Consider the following 22,490-nt stretch of genomic DNA (forward strand, 5'->3'; position numbering starts at 1 on the left):
TTTGTTTCGTCTGACCACAGAACTTTCCTCCAGAAGGTCTCATCTTTGTCCATGTGATCAGCAGCAAACTTCAGTCGAGCCTTAAGGTGCCGCTTTTGGAGCAAGGGCTTCCTTCTTGCACGGCAGCCTCTCAGTCCATGGAGATGCAAAACACGCTTGACTGTGGACACTGACACCTGTGTTCCAGCAGCTTCTAATTCTTGGCAGATGTGCTTTTTGGTGGTTCTCGGTTGACTCTTCACCCTCCTGACCAATTTTCTCTCAGCAGCAGGTGATAGCTTGCGTTTTCTTCCTGATCGTGGCAGTGACAAAACAGTGCCATGCACTTTATACTTACAAACAATTGTTTGCACTGTTGCTCTTGGGACCTGCAGCTGCTTTGAAATGGCTCCAAGTGACTTTCCTGACTTGTTCAAGTCAATGATTCGCTTTTTCAGATCCATGCTGAGCTCCTTTGACTTTCCCATTGTAGCGTTTGTGGGCGTTTGTATCCAATGAGCCCTATTTAAATGGCCTCAGAGAAGTCACCAGCTGTAGTCACTCATAATCACTCACAAGAAGTTAAGAGGCCATGCTATGAAGCTCATTTCATTGACACAACTTTCTAAGTCACCAAAATTGCTAATTCATGTTGCTGTATGTATATTTTTGACCCAGCAGATTTTGTCACTTTTTCTGTTAACCCATAATAAAGTCATGAAAGAACCAAACTTCATGAATGTTTTTTGTGACAAAGAAGTATCTGTTCCAATCACTCTATCAGAGAAAAATCAGAGTTGTAGAAATAACTGGAAACTCAAGAGAGCCATGACATTATGTTCTTTACAAGTGTATGTAAACTTTTGACCACAACTGTAAAGGAAACACTTCATCCTTCAGTTTATCACAAACATTCAACATCAACATATAAAGGAACACTTCATCCTTCAGTTTATCACAAACATTCAACACCAACATATAAAGGAACACTTCATCCTTCAGTTTATCACAAACATTCAACACCAACATATAAAGGAACACTTCATCCTTCAGTTTATCACAAACATTCAACACCAACACATCTGGAGATACGTGGTTTGCACTGGACAGGAAGGGGAAGAAAAACAGTTTTGTGAAAAGTAATTAAAGCCGACAGACAAATGTAGTGGAGTAAAAGTAAATTTATTAATTTCCAAAGCTAGTTGGAGTAACAACCTCCCTCTCAACAGATACAGTGGAGTCTTCCTGAACTCTTTGACTGACATGTCTGCCTACAACCTGGAGCATGTGTGTCCTGACCTCTGATTAATTATGCTTAAGCATGCATTTACCACTTTGCTTACATATATAATAGAGTGGAGTAATTACCTTACAGGACACCTTCTGTTTCTGCTCATCCTGACAGGTTAAATACTAAAAGGTGGCTTTGACCACATTCTCGTCCTTGAATTCGAGCTTCAAGAAGCCTGAAACATTGAGAGTCCAGTTCATCTTCTCTACTTAGTCACATTCCACGGCTCTTGCGGACCAAACCCCAAATAAAGTGAACAATCATCCACCGTGTTAAAAACATTTATTCACTTTATACATCTTTACAGTTCCTTGGTCGTCAGACAGTGATCTCTGGAGGGAATGACTGATGAGCGGCCGCGGGAATGTCTCGGTTTCTGTCCGTCGTGGTGTGTTTGACGGGCTTCATACCTGGTTGCCCAGCAAAGACTCGATGAGTCTCGAGCTGTTTGTGATCGCAGTTGTCACCACGATGAATTTATAACCTGGGAACAGAAAGCATGTTATTTAGTATACTTTAGACCTACTTTCAGGTCTTTTGACACAAAGCAACAAGTGAATAATTTGCAGGTAGTTTCACGAGGAATTCATGGCAAACACTATAATAAAATGTTACTGCTAAATGAAAATGTATGAAAGTTAAAGCCCCATCCCGGTCGACACATTCTTCACAGCATAGCTACTGAAAGTAAACAGGTTTATTAATACGTATTCATCTTAATAATCACAAAAGAAGAGAAACTGTAAAACCTTTTAAATGAACTAATGTTGCTTAATGTGGTGTGAGATATTGTCAGCTGATTTGCCAGGGATTATGTAACTAAGAATTTAAAAACAACTATCTTAAAGATGATTATATGTATCGCTGTGTTCACTTTGCATCTATTATATTGGTTCGCCGTTAATGAATTGATATATCGATGTATCGTTGCCCCCCTCAACTCCAAACAGCAGCAACATGAGGAAGAGGAAGAATGAAGCCCAGAGGAGGGAAACCACAGTAAATGAACATGAAAAGACGTTTACCTCTCTCTCTGCCGAGGAACCGGAGAGCTGAGATCTCAGAAAAGGTGCAGCCTCCGAGGAACATGACGAGGATGATGCGCTGAGCATCGCTCTTTGCTCTTGAATCCGCTCCGCTGCTTCCTGTGAGAAACAAAACATTTATAGTTATGAGTTTATCATCATTAATATAATTATTATTATGATTATTATCATCATTGTCTTAATTATCATTATTATAATAATAATTATTATTATTATAACTATTATCAGTATCATTGTTATTATTGTCATTATAATTGTTATTATTATTGTCATAATTATTATTATAATCATTATCACTATCACTATTATTATTATTATCAATACTATTATTATTATAATCATTATCAATGTAATTAGTATTATCATTATTATAATTACCATTGTCATTATAATTATTATTATAACTATTAACAGTATCATTGTTATTATTAATATTATTAATTCTTATTATCAATGTCATAATTATTATTATAATGATAATCACTATCATAATTATTATTATTATCAATACTATTATTATAATTATTATTATAAATATTATAATTATCATTAATATTATTATCATGATCATTTTCATTATGGGTAAAAAGTCAATTAAAAACTCATTTACAGATGTCATGGTAAAGAAACTTCTCCGGGGTTAATCTAGCCGAGGTCATCGGGTTTCTCTAACCCCTGACCCTGTGTAATGGGGTTTTCTAAGTGCTCACTGACGTCCTCAAAAGATTCACTGTCAACATTATATTAATATCTCTTTATGATCTGACCTGTAACAGCGAACTCGTGTCCATTTAGCAGCCTGGTGACTTCTTCGAGCCCCGTCCAACCGTCTCGCTCCAACACCTGCACATGACCAGAGCAGGAAGAACACCTGACTCCTCTCGTCTCTTTACTTGTCTCCCACACAGAGAACGGGTGAGATCCTGTGGAATGAACGAGTCCTCGTTCGTTTCCTCACCTGCTCCACGAGTTTGCAGCTCAGAGGGACGTAGGCACCGCTGAAGATGTAGGCCATGTCTCGTGGGACACGCAGGTCATATTCTTCATCAGACTTTGGCACCTTTACACAAAAATCAAGATAATAATGCGATTGTTAAAATACGGCCTTCTCAGCGGGGCACCGTGAACAAGATAGGAAAGGTGATGAGGATTTTACCAGGTTGAGCTTTCGGCTCAGAGCTCTGAAGTTGCTCTTTTTTGCCAGAGAAGAGAAGGCGTCAGTCAGCTTCCCTGTTAAAAAATGAATAATAGAATAACAAAAAATAACGGAGAGAAACTGAGATTGTGTTTTGGAGGACTTGAAATAGAAACAGAAGCCCGTTTCACCTGCAGTCTTGTCGTTGACCAGTTTGCCCACTTTGCTCTCCATGACGGTCAGCGTTTCCCCCGTCGGCTGCTCCACCAGCAGCCCCAGCTGCTTCAGGTTGGCAAATGTTAGCAGGTGGTCCGCTCCATAGCTCTGATGAGGTCGAGCAGAGAAAAAAACCTTTCACATTGAAGGCCGGGGGCTCCTGAACTGGGCGGGGCTTAACTAGGGCTAGTAAATCCAGCAACAACAGTCCAATACACACACAACAAACAGACGGAAACAGCACCTGTACCTCTAAATAGCCTAAAAAAAACAGCTTTCATTTTACATTTTTAGTTGTTCCTGTTTGTTGTTAAATGCTGAGGGTGTGATTCTGAGATCTGTTTTATTATTGTATTATTATTATTATTAGTGTCTAATGCCATGTGTGTGTGTGTGTATTTGTTGCTTCCATAAACATCTCACCTGTAGATATTGTGCTTTTAATGAGCGGTAATCTTTTGGCAGAAGTCCTGCGAGAAACATCACACACACACACACACACACACACACACACACACACACACACACACACACACACACACACACACACAGTTATTAATGCAACATGAGAATAATCTGAATGTGTCTTCACATTTACACAAAGACAACAAACCGTTCTCCGTGATGGACAGAAGACAAAGCAGCCTCAGACTTTCCATCATGGAGACCTTGAAAGAAACAATAAAAAAAAAAAGAATAAAGACGTTTCCAGAGTGTTCTTAATAATTTGACCTGATCCTGAATCAGACTGACCTGTCGGCTGATGTGCTCCTCTAAGAAAGAAATGCTTTCACGGATATCAAATCCTTCAAGTAAAGCTGGAACACAAAGCAAGACTTCAACTGAACAGATCATGCTCCGTGAAGCAGAAGTGACATTAAAGGGATGGTTTGGACGTTTTAAAGTAGGGTTGTATGAGGCGCTTTAGAATACTTTCTGTTAGGAACTGAAACTGTTAAATCCATCTGTGCTCTCTTCAACGCCACCGGACTCCACTGACGACAACGGTGACTTTACCTCTGAGCACACAGGAGTTACTGCTCTACCGCTGCCTCAATCTGTTAGTTAGTTTGTGTCGCTGTGAGTGACTTTGGTGTCGAAAAGCAGAAGTTCCTAATTTTACCTTAAAGCCCTCGAAGGAAACCTTAGCCCCCATATGGATTGGAGTTCTATATAAAATATACTTTTGATGCCGGCACCCCTCGGGTTGTAAATGGTTAGTTCAGATTCACCGAAGTCTCACAATAACACAAACACACTAACAGATGGAGGCAGCAGTAGAGCAGCACCTCATGCGTTCTGTTTTTGTCAATGGAGTCTGGTGTCTTTGTAGAGATCATAGATAACAGCTTCAGTCCCCTTCAGAAATGTCCGTCTGACGTCAAGATAAAGAGGTGAAAGTATTCTAAATATAGCTTAAAACTTAAACTGACATTAATTCTTTTAGGAGTCTAAAATACCTCCATCTACTGTAGTAGAACTTTGACTGTGGAGAAGAACCTCATACGAACCCTTCTAAACATCAGTACTGTCCCTTTAATGATTAAGGAACACATTTAACTGAAAGCTGAATCTACAATGTTCTTACAGTGTTCCGTCTTCAACAGCTCCTGAAAGTCCTGCTTCGTCTTCTTCTTCATTATCGATTCACTTGCACCGATGTCTGAAAGAGAACGTGCTCTTCAGCGAACTTTAAAATAAATTTAAAAATAAAAAATGGTTCCATGTGAGGAACACTCACGTAGGCTGAGCAGCCGATGCTCCTGTTTTAACCCTTTGAGTTCCTCTGACACGAACGTCTTCATCTGCTTTATGTCCATCCCCCGACGCTTCTGTAGAGTAAAAGAGTGTCAGTCTGAACTAAAACAACAGAGGAGGGAGACGGACATCTACTCACATCATACGCGGTCTGGAGGTTCCTGGCTTTCTGACTGAGGAAGCCGAAGACGTTGGAGAAATGCTCGTTTCTGATTTCGTTGAAGACCTAGGAGACGCGTGCGAGAGTTCAAACACTCAACGTAGGAGTCACGACGATGACGATGACGATGATGATTAAAGATCGGCCTACCTTATCCTGAGAGTTCAGCATGACTTTAAGACTTTTGTCAGACGACGTGACATCGGGTCCAAACTCCACACATCCTGCAGAACGATGAGACGATAATCAAACGTGTCATTATACAACAATGGCCGCTTTAATTCTGCAGGAAAAACACACCGTTTCTAATCTGCTTCTAACCTCCAACCATTTCACTCGTCTGTCAAAACGTAGTTGTTTATTTCTATGACGCATGTTTTAAAATATTTCCCTCTATTTTATCTTTAAAGTGTAAAAATTAGCTAAATAAAATGTATTATTGTTATTATATTATTAAATCATGAACCAGTGCTTCAGTTTAAAAAGCTTTTAAAAACCCATCTTTGTTAACTGGCTGTTGTACAACACACATTTATTTAACTGTGAGTTGTTTTTGGTGTTTTAAGATTCGCTATTTTTGTACCTTTGTTGTATTTTGTGAAGTAACATTTTTTTTTGAGAGGCGCTATAAAAATAAAAGCTTTTTATTTAGTCTTTAGACTGTCAAAATAAAACCCCATCAGGGTCCAAAGTGAAATCTTGGTCTGACAAAAAGCCCCAAAAATATACAGACTGTTAATAGTGCGACACGGACAAAAAACAACATCTATATATCTATCAAATCAGCAATTATAATTCAATTTAAATATCACTTTGTCAGACGATGTTGACGTATCAAAAAAATCGTGATTTGACTGATTTAACAACCAGATTTTATGAGCAGCGATATTTATTTTCTGCTCGTTAAGTTGTGTTATTAAAATAAATATGTAAACGAGAACAGGTTCACTGTGTAATTCAGCTTTGTTAAAAGGTATTTAAAAATGTGTATTAAAACGTCATGTCTTTAAGTGGACAGACGCAGCTCTTCACACTGAACACAGTCGACTCTCCACAGGCTGCTTTCATACCCACCACATTTGATTCTAAATATGTCATCCACCAGCCCCTCGTAGACCACTTGAGAGCACAGAGGAGTGACGAAGTCCACATCTGCAAACACAACGACAGCGTTAGAGACGAGAGCACAGCTCAGCGTGTCGTCCTCGGAGAGATCAAAGGAGCTGTGGACCAGAGCGGGAGCGTTTCTGTTTCCTCTCAGCGGCTCTCAACGCGGCGACGGCTCGCAGCTAACGGTGCTAACGACGGCAACAGTGCCGACAGGGCTAGCAGTGTTCACCTGAGGGGAAACCGGAGGGTTAAGGTGCTACGCTTCAGCGACGTTAGCTAGCCAGCGTGGCGACGCTTAAAAGTGAAGCCGATGCTTCATGTGTAAAAGCTGCATTCTCTCTAACGACCATCAGGGGGCGACTCCTCTGGTTGTATAGAAGTCTAGTCTAAAATGACTCTACTTCTCTCTTGATTTATTCCCTCAGTAAACATTGTAAACATGAGTTTATGGTCTCAATCTCTAGTTTCAAGTCTTCTTCAATACAGCATGATGTTCATTTAGTACATTATGGTCCATTTAGAGTCAAACAGACCATAAAGCAGGGGATGCTTTCGGGGCGGGGCTACACAGTGATTGACAGGTTTCTTTATCTTCACACATGCTGCTGTATTAACGCTCTGAATCTCGTATATACTGCACCTTTAAAAAGGACCCACGTGTTCTCACCTCTGTCGATGAGAAAAACCTTTCCTATTTCAGCTTGACGAGCTCTTTGCTCTCCCTCTTCCACCTGCTCCCTCCACGACTCGTACGCCATCTGGTACCAGACAGAGACACGGGAAACGTTATCGCGGGGCGAAGCCGGAACACGTCGCAGGAGGATCTGACCTGATCTTTCTGCTCTCCGATCATACCGCACCTTGGAACATCGTCCGATCCCGTAGACCTTTGAGAAGGGGCCGTAGAGGGAGTGGAGGAGGTGCAGAGCGCTGCCGGCGGTTCTAACCCAGCGCTGGTCCCCCGCCTGTGGGATGAAGGACAACCTGAAGCACCTGTGCTACATTTTCACTCACTGACACAAAATATAAAGGATCGATCGGCGACCTCGTCAACCAAATAAAGGACACAGAATATATGGCTCGAGTTAACCGGCTCAATGATCTATCGACCGATCGTTTCCGTGCGACGTTACTCACCAGGAAGTTGTCTCTGAAGAACTCCGGCAGCTCCAGACTGATGATGTCCTCGTCGAGAGGAAGCAGATAGAAAGACCACTCATCAGTGGTCACTTCTGTGGGACGACAGAAACACCTTTATAATCAGTATTCTCTTTTCATTTCACAAAGTATCCGTGTCACTGCAAGTAGATTCACAAAGCATTGTGGAGGTTCTCTTTTTTTTTAACATTAACTTTAATTATTTACAAGTGAACACGTGAAGCTTTCACCTTCGATATTACACACACTTATGATAAAAAAAGATCCACATTCCCATAAAAACAAATAAGACTCCTCTTCATTCACCTCTTGTATTGCCATTTACACTGTATATGTGTGTGTGTGTGTGTGTGTGTGTGTGTGTGTGTGTATACAGTGAGAAATGTCTTGATCAGTCATGATGTAAACAAATTCAAAACTTTCTGCTTTTAACCTCCAACTATTTTACTTGTCTGTGGTAATTGTGTAGTTGTCTATTTCTGTGATGTATGTTTTTAAATATTTCTCTCTATTTTATTTTATTTTTAAAGAGTTTTTTTTTTTAAAAACGCTTCCAAAATACAAAGTATTAGTATTTTTTATCCTTATTAAATAAATCAGACGATGCACAGGCGGTTCAGTGATATTCCTCACAGTCGTGAAATCCAGACGGATTCAGAACGGGCTTTTGAGACGCTGCTCAAGTACAACAACAGAACATACAGTACGTGTTATTTATTACTTCTATCCGTTCATCAGTGCCGGCTCTGATTTAAGATAGTTTTGGGGTAAAAAATAAGTTCAGCACTTCCTCTCACCAAAACTGATCATTGCTGCTAAAACTAAAACACAGGATGTTCTAGAACCGCTCACATTTTGCAGTACGCACGGCTGCATGATTTTACCTGGCTATTCTGACCCACAATCCTTTGCACAGCAGATAAATGAAGATGGTCAGAGTTCAAGGGGCCATGTTACGACCAACTAGTATATGCACCGATGTATGCAGAGAACAGTGCGTATTTTGTAAAGGCCTGTACTAAAAGCAAAAAGAGACACAACGTATGTGACCTGGAACGGAGTAAGAGTAAAGAAATGAAGACGCTCACCACCAAAGATCCCCTGCTCCTCCAGCACCGCCTCACACGCAAAGAACTGGACCGCACAGGAGGGACAACAGGCAGGTTCGTCAATTCATTCATTAGTCCAATTCAGAACGTACTCCAAGGTAAATCAAAGCAGAGCGTGTTGCACAACAGCAAAGCAGGGAAATACCTTCTGAGGGGTAAAGATGATCTTGTATCTTCTAAATCTCCCCACTGCCTTGTCTGCATTGGCCACATCTGGAACGAGAAGGATCCAGAAACGTGACTTTTGGTACCAAAACAACTCTCTTTTATTTACCTTTATTTAAAAAAACACTAACATACTTTTCCCCCCCAAATAAAATCCCAACGTTTTGATGTAAATCAGAAACGGTGCGAACAAAGAACACGAAGAATCGAATTCTTTCATTTCATCCTGAAATGTTTTTTGTTCCCGTTTCAACCGTCTAAAGCACTTTGTAACTTTGATTTAAAAAAGAAGCAGAAATAAAGTGTTTTCTATTCTTATTATTATTACATAAATATGCACACACACAAACACACATATCGATATATACAAATGTCTTTTTATTGTTTCATTCAAGATTATCAAAAGACTTTTTAAAGATTATTATTGTTCCTGTTAACGTGTCATAGAGCCTTCATTAGCAGCCTTACTTACCACAAATCCATTTGACAGTTTGTATTCTTGGCCGGATCAGAAAACAGAGCCTGTGGGAGAGTAATGCCTCATTATCACGCAGTCATCATCAGGTGTGTGTGTGTGTGTGTGTGTGTGTGTGTGTGTGTGTTGCACTATTGTTAGGACTATGAAGGGTGCAGGGCTCACTGATCTGAGGTGCTGACCACAGGTTTGTATTCCACTTTGTAGAGTTTGTCGACTTCATGTTGCTGGAAAAAAAAAAAAAAAAAAGGGACAAAATGTTTGAAAAAGATATTTGAACTCAAGAGCTTCTTGATCGAGAGTCAGCTGATGAGGTTCACCTTTAGTATCGACACATTGGCGATTCGATCCAGCGGGCTCATCAAGTCCGCCTCGATGAAGAGGTCCTTCTTCCCCGGCAGCTGTGAGACAAAGAGAGGAAGACGGGAGGGTGAGGACGACAGCTGTAGGACAATGTATCCACACACAATGTGCTTTCTGTTGTGCACAAACACAAACAGGATTCTCTGAATATTAAAATGAATTATCTCCAGCCTTAACCAAGTGTGGGGCAGAACACGTACACTATGTACACTAAAAAACACTAAAATACACTAATTATATGTAGAAAACTTTTAACACTTGTCCCACAAAAACACACGTAACCCTCTGAAGCCTCAGTTCGTCCTGCCGCTGAGCTCCAAGCCCATTGATTTCTACCAACGACATATACAGCTTCACCACAAAATGCACAGTTTCAGTTTATGAAAAGGCAAAAAACAGCTGGACTATTTTCAGCGGCGGATGAATCCACATCTGGTGCTCTAGTGAGTGTTTGTGGCAGCAGGACGGTGAGTGAGGCGTTGGAGTTGTCACCCGGTGCTGATGTGTTTTTAAGTGCAGCTCTATGTCACATCAGGCTTCTGGATATACAGACTAAACAGGCTTTGTGGGGTTTGTTGAGAATAATGAAATGGAGAATGTCACGAGACTTTAAAGAAGAAAAAGTAAACCGTTTCCTCTGACCAACACGTGATGACAGACGGGGTGTGGTCAGCAGTGCAGCAGCTGTTTCGTAATTGCACAAATAGTCCCAAAAATATAATTCAGTGAAAAAGTATCCCTTGTTTATTTGTTTACAGTTGCATATTAAATGAATGTCCAATAATAAAACACTGATACAGTGATACACTGTCAGTGTTGGTGGTGAGTCTGCAGTTGGAGCAAGATGGCAGTCAGCCACACCAGACTAATAAACGGACACATTGCGACGTATTGTCCTACCTGTTCCAGCAGGTAGATGAGCTGGTCTCTGGCCAGCCTCTTGAGCAGAGAGAAGTCCGGGAGCTCCGGACAATCTCTCCTGGAACTGTGAGCCATGCTGGGCCACAACAATAAGCACACATCCAATGAACACGGAACACAATACTCATGTAACAACACATGTAATGACAGAGAGCCTACAACCAATGGAAACACATGATATATATGCTGTGATTGACCCAGCTAGCGTTAGCTTGTAGGCTAAAAACACATCCTTAACGTCACGGTACGTGTTTAAAGACTAGCGTCAAAGAGCTGACAGTTATGTAGAAATATTATCACAACATTATCCAATAAACAGCAGAAATTAAGCAGCAAATATCTGTCAAAACATTGTAAGAGGAGGGGCGTTAAACTGATATTAGAAGCTGACCTGCTGCTTCCGTAGCTAAAAGAAGCGGAACTGATCTCTTCATCATCATCATAATCTGCTGTTTCCACCCGGACAACACAAAGGGACGGACTGCTACACTCGTTGGTCCAAACAAAAAGGGAAAAGGAACGACGTTGAAGTCCAGTCACAGCTGTTTCCTGTCACTACTTCTTTGTTTTTCTCCACCATGAATTCAGACGCAGTGTTATTGTTAGAGACGGTTAACTTCGCGGCAAAGAAACATCGTAACCAGCGACGTAAAGATCCCGAGGAGACCCCGTACATTAATCACCCCATCGGTAGGCCTCGTTGTTGTGATGCCTTCAGGTGCTGCTCGGGAATCTGTCAATCCAACGCTGCAGAAGTCAAAAATAATAACAGTGGTGGAAAGTAACTTTAAAGTGTATTTACTCAAATATTATATATAGTATAACAGCATATTATACAATGTGATTTAATATACAAATATTATTGATAATAATATGATTTAATATACAAATATTACATATCTATATTGTACTTTATTTCCTCCTACTTTGTACTTCTACTCCACTACATTGCTGAGGGACATATTGTACTTTTTACAGCACGAACATGTATTATTAGTTAATAGGCAGATACGGACTAATAATACAAAATATGATCAAATAAGTTCTGATGTATTTTTATAGATAAGATGAGGTATGCATGGCATTATATATATAAAGCAATTAAAGTAGCTCCGCCTTTACGAACTACAGCATTAAAGTGTTTATTTATCCATCAATAATTATACATCAAGAGAATACAATCTAAGTTGGGGATTTAATCATTTTCAGAGTGGTTATTAAAGCTTGTACTATAAATTGGCTAATATTAAATCATTTAGGATATATCAGTATCGGTGTTGAAGTTACACGAAGTTGCAGGACAGAAATATCAATAGGTATGAGTTAATTTAGGAACAATGTTTCCATTATATCTACCAGAGATACATTTATTTATTTTGCAGTTGTGTCCTTGAGTTCCTTATCTCTTGTTATATGCCAAATATATGTAAAATCAATATCTGAGTATTTTAACATTGCATGTCTTATAAATGTATAAAACGTCTAAATCTTTTCTCTTCTGTAAAACGGTTTCAAACTTTGAAGGAGTGGCGAGAATCCTCAGCCATGAAGGAGGCATCACAGACATCGAGGTGTTACAAGTGAGTATGAGAGTTCGTCAGGGAGCTCCGGTGCGTTTTGTGTCACTGAGCCGGTGTCTCGTGTTCCCTGCAGGCCGCTCTGCTTCACGACACAGTGGAGGACACGGACACCTCTCTGGCAGAGCTCGAGGCGACGTTTGGGCCGATCGTGGCTCGTATCGTCGAGGAGGTGACGGACGACAAAAGCCTGCCCAAACACGAGAGGAAGCGTCAGCAGGTGGAACACGCGGCACACTGCAGCCGCCAAGCCAAGCTGGTCAAACTGGCAGATAAACTGTACAATCTGAGGGACTTAAACCGCAGCACACCAACCGGTCAGCACCTCTCTGTCACTCTCACTGCTCTCTTACTGTCACCGAAGTTCATTTAAGTTATCTTTTCTTATTTGTTCATTGTGTCAAAACAAGGCAACTGCTATTAGCACCCAGGTGTCCGTAGCCAACAAGGTTATTTGCACCAATCAGGTGGCAACATCTGAATATTGAAGTCAGTGCTTCATGTGTTAAAGCTGCATTCTCTCTAGTGTCCATCAGGGGGCGACTCCTCTGGTTGTATAGAAGTCTAGTCTAAAATGACTCTACTTCTCTCTTGATTTATTCCCTCAGTAAACATTGTAAACATGAGTTTATGGTCTCAATCTCTAGTTTCAAGTCTTCTTCAATACAGCATGATGTTCATTTAGTAAATTATGGAACATTTAGAGTCAAACAGACCATAAAGCAGAGGATGCTTTAGGGCGGGGCTACACTGTGATTGACAGCTCGCTACCAGAGACGTATATGGCGTCTCTACGTCACTCCTCCTCACTCCAAATATGGTCACTTCCTGTTCACCGGTTGCAAAAAACAACAAGATAGCGACGTAATCCGAGATGGCGATGACTCAAGGCTTCAATGACCACTACTCAAGGTAGTGGTGTTTCCTTTCAGAGAGTTGCATTATAGACGTTCCTGACTGTTAATAAATACTTCATGGACTCTCTAAGGACATTCGAAGACACTACAGCTGTCAGATAAAGAGTAAAACTGTAACATGACAAGTGTGTTACAACTATAGAAGTACATAAGTACCAATACTTGACCGTGTACTTACCTAGTCACCATACTTCTTCCCTCTGTGTGTGTGTGTGTGTGTGTGTGTGTGTGTGTGTGTGTGTGTGTGTGTGTGTGTGTGTGTGTGTGTGTTTTACAGGTTGGACAGCCGAGCGGGTGCAGGAGTACTTTGTTTGGGCCCGTGAGGTGGTGAGAGGCCTGAAAGGAACCAACCCTGTGCTGGAGGAGAAGCTGGAGGAGCTGTTCAGACAGAGAGGGGTCCAGCTCTGACAACACACCGCTCCAATTACAAAGAAGATTCTTTTTCATTTGTAAATTATAGAAATAAATCATATCGTTTACATCTGTGTGGTCACTGGTTTTTAATTTCTGTTTTCATATTTTGTTTGAGTAGTTGAATTGAGTTTTTAGGAGCATTAGTATCGATTGACAGAAAATTAATTGGCAACTACTTTGTTAATTATTGAAGTAATGTTTCGTGTAAAAACAGTTCATGGTTGGCTTCACAAATGTAGAGGTTTGGATTATTGGTTGGACAAAACACACTGTGAAGATGTTACTTTGGGCTCTGGGTATCATGTGTATCATTTATCACTATTTTCTGAATATTTACAAACCAAATAAGTACATTTATAGATATACATATACTTTACATTAACGCATGAGTAATACTAATGTAAAGATATAATAGTATGATTGTCACAGGGGACATTTTATCTATCCAGCTATCTATCTATCCATCTATCTGTCTACATATATGTGTGTGTGTGTGTGTGTGTGTGTGTGTGTGTGTGTGTGTGATATCAGCCACTAGAGGCCGCTATTGTGCTCTTGAATTGCAGAATGTCGACATTTAGCTTTAATCTTCTCTATAACTTGAAGTTTATTTTCGAGTTAATTTTTAGCTGACGATAACTTGTAACCTTTAGTACACCAGTGGTCTAAAAAGTCAGTTAGATGTGAGCTTTGTGTATTTTAACTGTGTGTTTCTTTTTTGGGCGGAAGTGTACGTCGGAACAAATCCCTTTCCGGTCCGTTTGCTCTTCAGCAAGTTAGCTGAACTTCCGTTTGATAGAAGTAGCGACGAGCTCATTTTGTGCGAGTAAAATACACATTTTATTAAAAACTTGTATTCGGTTGATACCGTCGACCAGGCAGTCATGTCTAGTCGCGAGGCCCTCAACATGAAGCTCCCTCCGATCCAGTCCACGGCCGGAGCCGTGCCGGTCCGGAACGAGAAAGGTAACAGCGGTTAGCTAGCAGTCGGCTAGCTGCGTGCTAAGTTATTAGCCAGCTAGCTTAGCGTAAACAACACCAATAGTAGTCTGAAAATTAGATAGGTAGGTAGGTAGGTTAGCAAATTCTGCATTATTTGGGAATAAGACGTGTAAACAGTCACATGTGTGTAATGTTTGTCTGTCCACCTCATAGATAAAAACATATAGTTTTGGTTTTATAGTAGTAGCTACAGGAGCAAAAGTATTTTTGATAAACTCCACAAGATCCAACGACAACAGCACAACAGCTTTCCTTTCAATGTAACATTCTAAACATACAACGTTAGTTATTCCTATTTAAAGTATCTCATATTTAGCACATTCCTGCACTAAACTACATCTATTTTTATGCATTTCTCAATTTTTTTCATATTCTATTGTACATTTTTCTGTTTCATATTGTGCTTTACTTTTTGCACAGTGTTTGTTGTTGTGCACCAAATCACCAACACAAATTCCTGTCAAAAACACTGTTTGTGATTCTGAGCTGGTACGAGCAGAACAATACTGGATTTATAAGGCTTCAACGAACATTATTTTTATTAATTAATCTACCAAATATTGTTTTCCCAGAGTGTGATTTTGAAATACATGCTATTCAAAATCCAAAGATGATTACATTTACAATGATCAATGATATGAAACAAGTCCTCACTGTTTTTAAATTCCAGCAAATATTTTTGGCATTGAACTGATTATCAAAATCGTTGCAGATTATTTTTATTCGACTAATATCAACAGATCTTAAGAGGTTTTAGCGTTGGCTTCTAAAACCTAATAAGTGAGTCCAAAAAGGAATAAAAGTATTTGAACGGTTATGACTGAATTCTGACTCTGAACATTATGAACGTGACAAAGTTAGTGAGCTACTCCTAATGAAGGCCTCGACACTTCTAGACCTCCAGCATCACTGGTGTGAGAGCGTGTGTTCACGGCTCATCCTCGTCTCTGTGCGTTCCAGGTGAGCTCTCCATGGAGAAGGTGAAGGTGAAGAGGTACGTGTCGGGTAAACGTCCCGACTACGCGCCAATGGAGTCGTCCGATGAGGAGGACGAGGACTTCCAGTTTGTGAAGAAGGGAAAGGAATTGGAGGCGGTGGAGGAGCTGGAGGAGGAGGATGTCTCGGACCCACGTCTCAAACGTTTGCTCAACCGCGTCTCCGAGGACGTGGAGGAGAGGTAACGGATCGCTTCAGGCGACTGATGTGATCGTTGAATGCTGAAATGCTTAAATGCTAATCTGGCCACGCTGTGTCCCCGTCTGTCCTCAGGCTGGCGAGACACAGACAGATCGCGGAGCCTGAAGTCGTGGCCGAGAGCAGCGAGGACTCTGATGAAGGCACGTGGCACCCAGAGCACCACGAGGAGAGCAGTGAGGAAGAGGAGGAGGAAGAGGAGGAAGTGGATGATGAGGTAGGTTACTGTCTTTGTGTTCTGCTTGTCACCAGTCAGGACAAGTTGTATTAAGAAACGTTTTTTTTTCTTCTTTCTCTTCCTGTGCAGGAAATTGAGAGGAGGCGATCGATGATGCGCCAGCGAGCCACCGAACGGAAGAACGAGGAGATGGAGGTCATGGAGGTGGAGGAGGAGGGGAAGTCGGGGGCGGAGTCTGAGTCCGAGTCCGAGTACGAAGAGTACACCGACAGCGAGGACGAAGCGGAGCCACGGCTCAAACCGGTCTTCATCCGCAAGTAAGGACCGTTTCCTCACCTCCACCTGCAGCAGTGCAGATCAGCTTCTAGCAGCTGATTGATTGGGTGCCTGTTAATAAGTGTCGAGCGAAAAATAATAAAAATGAACTGCAAAACGTGCTTTACAATGAGGTGAAATAGACAAAGAATTAACATTGAAACAGGAATAGAACGCCGTAATTAATGTAAAAAAAAAAAATGAAATAGAACACATAGAATGCATTACTTTAGATGGAAAATAAAACCCACTGAATAATATTAAAATCTATTTTGAATATTAAGTTATTTAGGTATCCATAGCCTATAACAATAGATAGAAACGGTTAAACCACAGATGAAGATGGTGAAACACGGATGAGGATGTTTGATCTGCGTCTTCCACAGAAAGGACAGAGTCACGGTGGCGGAGCGCGAAGCGGAGGAGCTGAAGCAGCGAGAGCTGGAGGCCGAGGCCAAGAAGCAGGTGGAGGAGCGACGGCGCTACACCCTCAAGATCGTGGAGGAGGAGGCCAAGAAGGAGTTCGAGGAGAACCGGCGCACGCTGGCCGCTCTGGACGCTCTGGACACGGACGGCGAGAACGAGGAGGAGGAGTACGAGGGCTGGAAGGTCAGGGAGCTGAAACGCATCAAGAGGGACCGAGAGGTCCGGGAAGTGTGAGTAAAACAAATCTGAATGCTCTGAAATGACTCCGCTGTGTGACGAAATGAAGCTGACGCGTCAGCGTTTTTCTCCGCAGCATGGAGAAGGAGAAGGCGGAAATCGAGAGATTCCACAACCTGACGGAGGAGGAGCGCCGCGCCGAGCTCCGCAACAGCGGCAAGCAAGTCACCAACAAAGCCAGCAAAGGCAAATACAAGTTCCTCCAGAAGTACTACCACAGAGGAGCGTTCTTCATGGTGAGTGCAGTTTGTTCTGAGCGCTGGAGACGTTTCCACACCAATCAATAAGTGTAGGGCTTTGTTTTTACTACACTGAGGTTTTCAGAAGTCCTAAACATCTACATTAGAGTAAACATTTAGCAGCCAAATCAAACAGTTTACAGGATATTTAAGCTTTTTCTTTACAAGCATTTAATACTAAGACTTCTTTCTTTACAGGGTTTGTATAAAGACAATAAAGTAGCCCATGAATATGTATTATATATGTGTGTATATATTGATGGGATGTGATCTGTGTTCCAGGATGAGGAGGAGAACGTGTACAAGAGAGACTTCAGTGCTCCTACTCTGGAGGATCACTTCAACAAAACCATCTTACCCAAAGTCATGCAGGTCAGCGGCTCCTTCCTCACTTTTCACCGGACTGTTGTCATAGCTGATCGTTATCAAACCTTTATTAAAAACACAGGTTTTCATATCGGGGTGTTGAAGTGAACAAGAACTCTGAGAAGAAGTGAATTTAGCTTTTCATGCTCTGGTAAACTTTTAGATTTTAGTCTATTTTGCTTCCATAACAAGTCTTCTTTCAGACTAGAGGAAAGAACATATTTATTTTATTACTTTGTCTGTAGATTTCTCCTAAACTCACCAGAAGTTACCGTTAGAGAATGCCTCATTTGCATATGTAAACATTCACCCGTTGTGTTGAGTAACCGTTTAAATATGAATTCATCTTTAATGGTTAAATGTAGCAGCTGCTTCCTAACAGTCACTTTTTAAAATGGTGTTCTGATCCGACCCGTTTGTCTCCCCGTCACCAGGTGAAGAACTTCGGCCGCTCCGGACGCACTAAGTACACCCACCTGGTGGACCAGGACACCACGTCCTTCGACTCGGCCTGGGCCCAGGAGAGCGCTCAGAACAGCAAGTTCTTCAAGCAGAAGGCGGCGGGCGTGAGGGACGTGTTCGACCGGCCCACCGTGAAGAAGAGGAAGACTTAAAGACGGACTCTATCGGAGAGTTCAGAGACTTGATCCCGAGACCGGCAGAGTCTCTCTACTGGACTTCATGTTGTGGAAGGAAAGCAGGAAACCATCTTTTTTTAAAAACGTGATTTAATGTTGGCTTCTAACCCTTCAGAGGCAGAAACAATGGAACAGATCAAACGTCCTCCTGTGTTTTGTACAGACCAACTAGTAATGATTCTGTTGCAGATTATTGTTCTGATTTCCTGCATTATCTTTCCTTTGATATTCTAACTTTGTGTTGAATAAAACTTGTATTTTCATCTTTTTTTTAAAATTATTTTACTTTCCCACTGACAGCAAAAGTATTAAACTTGAAATCACAGGCACGTCATGAGGCAGGTCAACCTTTATTTAAAAAAAAAAAAAAGAAGAAGAAAAAGGACAACAACAGTTGAGCCTCGTTGTCTTGATGAGTTCTGGTGAAAAAGAATCCGGTTGAAGCGTCCAGTGAAAATGATTTGTTCAGTTGGTCAGAGCCACCAGAGCCTCCACCACGTTCCCCATGTGTTCCCTCAGACTGCGCTCCGCCACCGACCTCGAGATCTCCATCTCTGACATCTGCAACATCGTCACAACATCAACCGTTAAAAAAAAAGAATCATAGTTTAGATAAAAAGGAAAACTTCACCCACTAAATGAGCTGTTTTACATAAATCACTCTCCTCTTGTTACCTTGAATGAAAAACCATCAAAACATCTTTTTACAACTTGTGCAGTAAACTCATTGATCGAGTCGACCGTTCACGCACAAGTGTTTTAAATAGTTAAGATGCTCTCGACTGGATAGATGAGACTTTGATTATTAAACGAGTTCAACGTTTACTTCAATAAATCAAGACTTTTCTCCACTTTCTGATTCTTCCTTCAGTGAACGCCAACATTTCCTTAAAGACTTCAAGGTAACACGAGGAGAGATTAAAATGGTCATTTAGAGGCTCAAGTGTTCATTTAAGGTACTTTGATAACGACGCAGTTTAACTGAACTATATTAGAATAAAGATTTCTGACAAGTCAGATGTAGTTCCATATAAATCAACGCTGCTGCTTCAACGTCACGACAGTATGTGGACCCCCCTTAATGCTCCAGCATATATAAAAATAATATATAAATATATATATAAATATATATATATATATAAAATATATATATATAAAATATATATATATATATATATATATAAATAAATATATATAAAATATATATATATATATATATATATATATAAAATATATATATATATATATATATATATATATAAAATATATATATATATATATATAATATATATATATATATATATATATATAAAATATATATATATATATAATATATATATATATATATATAATATATATATATATATATATATAAAATATATATATATATATAATATATATATATATATATATATATATAAAATATATATATATATATATATATATATATATATATATATATATATATAACTAATACTTAATAGTTGTATAATGTACTTATGTAATCGAATTGTTATCGCCTCTTAGCTATAATACAACATATAATTAAATATTAATTCAAATTACATTCAAAAACATAATTTCATTGTTTGGTAACAGTGAAATAACTCAAGTCTAATAAACTATAATTACCATAAATAAATGGTAAATTGATAGCGTGTGATTGAAGGAGGATTAAATGAAAAAACGTACGATGAGTTCCACGTCTTCTTTCTTGATGGTGACTTTGGCCAACTCTTTCTCTCTGAAACAACGACACACGGAGAATCAACGGGTTACGGTAGTTATTACATTGTTACAGAGTTCAGACTTCATGTCCGGACGTCATCCTCAACCTGCTGGTTATTTTTTTCATTCCTGTAGTGGCGTTGGTCTCACCTCTCTTGTTTGGCTTTCTGTTCTCGTGATCGTCGGTCTCCGATCACCGACATGGCCTGAAGGAACAGAAACAATCCGTTAAAACATCACGTCACAGAGAAAAGCCTGCAGCTGTATTTCACTAAAAGAGACTCATTTGATTATTTTAGTTTTAGATTTCAAGGTTATAATATGATAAAAACAATGTTAAAATAAAACACAAATACGCTGCTGCATATATGTACATGTTGCATATTCACAATACCATTAAAATCTGCTGTTTGCTATGAATAAAATATAAAACGTCACGTATGAAATGTTCTGTATGATTTGACAGAATGAGACAAACTATAAGCCCTGAAGCAAACTATGATCCATAGATGTGTCGCTAATATTTTTAATTAATTTCTCAGTCTAGGCTGCATCTTAAATGACTTCTAGTGGTTCAGTTCAAACGTTAACGAGAATTCATGAGTTCTGATTACAGAGAGATTTTATAAATATACATGAATGCTCTGTTCTGTTCACACAAAGAACAAATGCATGAAATACGCAAATTAAAACCAATATCTGAGAAGGTCTACTGTAACATTAAATGGTTATTAATTAAGTAGGTTATCTGGAGCTCAAACAATAAGTTGACTCATCGATTTAACAACAAAGAAACTATGATAATCAAGACATTAATAAACATTCATACTCAAACAACACATACAACCAATAAGTTGTCACCGTGGGTTCTCAGTGGGGACATTTTTCATTATTTAAAAAAAACACATTTCATAAACTAAATTGTGAATTCATAAATTTAAAAGAAATTATATAATAATAATAATAATAATAATAATTATTATTATTATTATAAGATTAATCAATGACTTTAATGTTACCGATCCTCATTGAGCTTAGTTTTTACCCGTAATATGATATTTTTTATTCCTCCTAAAAAGCCAAAACACTATGAACGAAACCCTAAAATGTATTTCTGACACCATTATAAACGTATTCTTTTGTGATGTTGTGGAGCTCATTTTTAACTTTCTGTAAATACCTATGCATCACACTTTAACCCGTTTTAAAATTAAATATTAAATTCTTTAATGTATTTATCCATTTACAGTTGTTTATGGTTGGTTAACTGCTATAGTCTACCTGTTTACGACAGTGCCACAAAGTGGGGAAAGTAGCTTTACGTTAGCTAGCTAGCTACGAGGCAGTTAACGTTAGCCACTAAGTTAATCGTTTACAGCACAATTTCCAAGCATATAATATCACTGTATAATAAAAAACAAATACTTATACTACAAAGTACACATCTTGTGTATTGTACATGGCTCTGTATCGGTGATGGTGTACCGGTAGTGGAAGTTAACTTAGCCGGCAGTGGCCGCATGTTTCCCGGCTAACGTTAGGCCGCAGCTCTCACCGTTTCTAGGTCGGAGCTGGAGATTTCCTTCTCCTCCGCGTAGTCCGTGACTCTCTCCAAGTCCGCGGCTCCACTGTCATGTTTCCGAGGCTTTTCCGCCGGTTTTCCCGTGCAGTTTTCGTCGGCTTCAAGGTCCAAATCGACATCTCCCTCGGCCGCCATGTTTGCTCCAGTGAGGCCCGGAACAAAAAGAAAGGTTCCGTCAAACGTCGGAGGGAAAGCAAGGTGGTACCGTCTTCTTCTTTTTCTTCTTCTTCTATTTTTACGGCAGTTGGCATCCAGCTTATTAGTGCATTACCGCCACCTTCTGCTGTTTTATTTCTATTTGTTGATTTTATTAATCGTAATTGCTAATTGCTATTGTTTATATTTTGTTTTTTTTGTACTCCTTCTTTGTACTGCTACTAACACAACTGTTTTTAGGAAAAGCACACAAAAAAACCAGCTGTGGACACCACAAGGGGTGCAACAAGCATCATTAGGCCTCATAAATGAAATAGCCTGCCGCTTTAACAGCCCCGAGTTCACTGTGTGTCAATTGGTTTATGGTGATTTGATTAAGTGCAATTTTATTAAGGAATCTGCAAAACATAGACTGAAATAATGAAGGTGGTTAGAGCAAATTTCAACACAGGGCTCCTTTACAAGAGTAAAAGTAATAATGAAGGACCTGCCGTTTTTTATACTGCACTATAGCGGCGTAAACTCCCAAACAAATTGACAATTAGTCAAATGATCACAAACTAATTGACACACGGGGAACTTTGGAGCTCTGGTGCAGCTGTCTGCGCTGGCGATCCAGCCTTGTGCATCTTTGA

General features: G+C 39.9%; 4 protein-coding genes across 4 annotated transcripts; 2 read left to right on the forward strand and 2 right to left on the reverse strand.

Annotated features, from left to right (window-relative positions):
* Positions 1 to 1,142: 1,142 nt before the first annotated feature.
* On the reverse strand, positions 1,143 to 11,393 carry vps33b (VPS33B late endosome and lysosome associated). The gene is made up of 24 exons (XM_068724328.1): positions 11,278 to 11,393; positions 10,866 to 10,962; positions 9,923 to 10,003; positions 9,768 to 9,829; positions 9,600 to 9,649; positions 9,108 to 9,175; positions 8,942 to 8,987; positions 7,833 to 7,927; positions 7,556 to 7,660; positions 7,363 to 7,453; positions 6,660 to 6,737; positions 5,736 to 5,809; positions 5,565 to 5,651; positions 5,409 to 5,499; positions 5,256 to 5,330; positions 4,421 to 4,485; positions 4,281 to 4,335; positions 4,091 to 4,137; positions 3,643 to 3,775; positions 3,473 to 3,546; positions 3,275 to 3,376; positions 3,084 to 3,159; positions 2,296 to 2,415; positions 1,143 to 1,754 (listed from the first exon to the last, which is right to left on the reverse strand). Exons 2-24 carry the CDS (start codon positions 10,959 to 10,961, stop codon positions 1,675 to 1,677), a joined length of 1,851 nt encoding a protein of 616 aa, XP_068580429.1. The 5' UTR covers position 10,962; positions 11,278 to 11,393; the 3' UTR covers positions 1,143 to 1,674.
* hddc3 (HD domain containing 3) lies at positions 11,351 to 13,859 on the forward strand. Its single transcript, XM_068724329.1, has 4 exons — positions 11,351 to 11,576; positions 12,411 to 12,466; positions 12,540 to 12,780; positions 13,658 to 13,859. Exons 1-4 carry the CDS (start codon positions 11,465 to 11,467, stop codon positions 13,786 to 13,788), a joined length of 540 nt encoding a protein of 179 aa, XP_068580430.1. The 5' UTR covers positions 11,351 to 11,464; the 3' UTR covers positions 13,789 to 13,859.
* A 699-nt stretch (positions 13,860 to 14,558) lies between these two features.
* On the forward strand, positions 14,559 to 18,652 carry mfap1 (microfibril associated protein 1). Its single transcript, XM_068724343.1, has 8 exons — positions 14,559 to 14,760; positions 15,757 to 15,973; positions 16,066 to 16,207; positions 16,298 to 16,485; positions 16,870 to 17,139; positions 17,223 to 17,382; positions 17,668 to 17,757; positions 18,186 to 18,652. Exons 1-8 carry the CDS (start codon positions 14,679 to 14,681, stop codon positions 18,363 to 18,365), a joined length of 1,329 nt encoding a protein of 442 aa, XP_068580444.1. The 5' UTR covers positions 14,559 to 14,678; the 3' UTR covers positions 18,366 to 18,652.
* A 71-nt stretch (positions 18,653 to 18,723) lies between these two features.
* hypk (huntingtin interacting protein K) lies at positions 18,724 to 21,871 on the reverse strand. Its single transcript, XM_068724344.1, has 4 exons — positions 21,673 to 21,871; positions 20,268 to 20,323; positions 20,082 to 20,133; positions 18,724 to 18,950 (listed from the first exon to the last, which is right to left on the reverse strand). Exons 1-4 carry the CDS (start codon positions 21,832 to 21,834, stop codon positions 18,855 to 18,857), a joined length of 366 nt encoding a protein of 121 aa, XP_068580445.1. The 5' UTR covers positions 21,835 to 21,871; the 3' UTR covers positions 18,724 to 18,854.
* Positions 21,872 to 22,490: the final 619 nt, after the last annotated feature.

Source organism: Cebidichthys violaceus, unplaced genomic scaffold, assembly GCF_023349555.1.
Source record: "Cebidichthys violaceus isolate CVI_PGR_0920_01 unplaced genomic scaffold, fCebVio1.0.p SCAF_30, whole genome shotgun sequence".
NCBI lineage: Eukaryota > Metazoa > Chordata > Actinopteri > Perciformes > Stichaeidae > Cebidichthys > Cebidichthys violaceus.

Bases quoted from the DNA above. Each gene is read 5' to 3' on its own strand.
- vps33b (XM_068724328.1), bottom strand. From the start codon at position 10,961: ATGGCTCACAGTTCCAGGAGAGATTGTCCGGAGCTCCCGGACTTCTCT. The intron at 9,176-9,599 runs GTAAGTAAGGCT...TTCTCGTTCCAG, and splicing joins AACTGTCAAATGGATTTGTG to ATGTGGCCAATGCAGACAAG. The intron at 7,928-8,941 runs GTGAGCGTCTTC...GTCGTCCCACAG, and splicing joins GGAGCAGGGGATCTTTGGTG to AAGTGACCACTGATGAGTGG.
- hddc3 (XM_068724329.1), top strand. From the start codon at position 11,465: ATGAATTCAGACGCAGTGTTATTGTTAGAGACGGTTAACTTCGCGGCA. The intron at 11,577-12,410 runs GTAGGCCTCGTT...CAAACTTTGAAG, and splicing joins GTACATTAATCACCCCATCG to GAGTGGCGAGAATCCTCAGC. The intron at 12,781-13,657 runs GTCAGCACCTCT...TGTGTTTTACAG, and splicing joins AAACCGCAGCACACCAACCG to GTTGGACAGCCGAGCGGGTG.
- mfap1 (XM_068724343.1), top strand. From the start codon at position 14,679: ATGTCTAGTCGCGAGGCCCTCAACATGAAGCTCCCTCCGATCCAGTCC. The intron at 15,974-16,065 runs GTAACGGATCGC...GTCTGTCCTCAG, and splicing joins TCCGAGGACGTGGAGGAGAG to GCTGGCGAGACACAGACAGA. The intron at 17,383-17,667 runs GTGAGTGCAGTT...TCTGTGTTCCAG, and splicing joins ACAGAGGAGCGTTCTTCATG to GATGAGGAGGAGAACGTGTA.
- hypk (XM_068724344.1), bottom strand. From the start codon at position 21,834: ATGGCGGCCGAGGGAGATGTCGATTTGGACCTTGAAGCCGACGAAAAC. The intron at 20,324-21,672 runs GTGAGAGCTGCG...CTGTTCCTTCAG, and splicing joins CCAGCTCCGACCTAGAAACG to GCCATGTCGGTGATCGGAGA. The intron at 18,951-20,081 runs GTACGTTTTTTC...ACGATGTTGCAG, and splicing joins AAGAAGACGTGGAACTCATC to ATGTCAGAGATGGAGATCTC.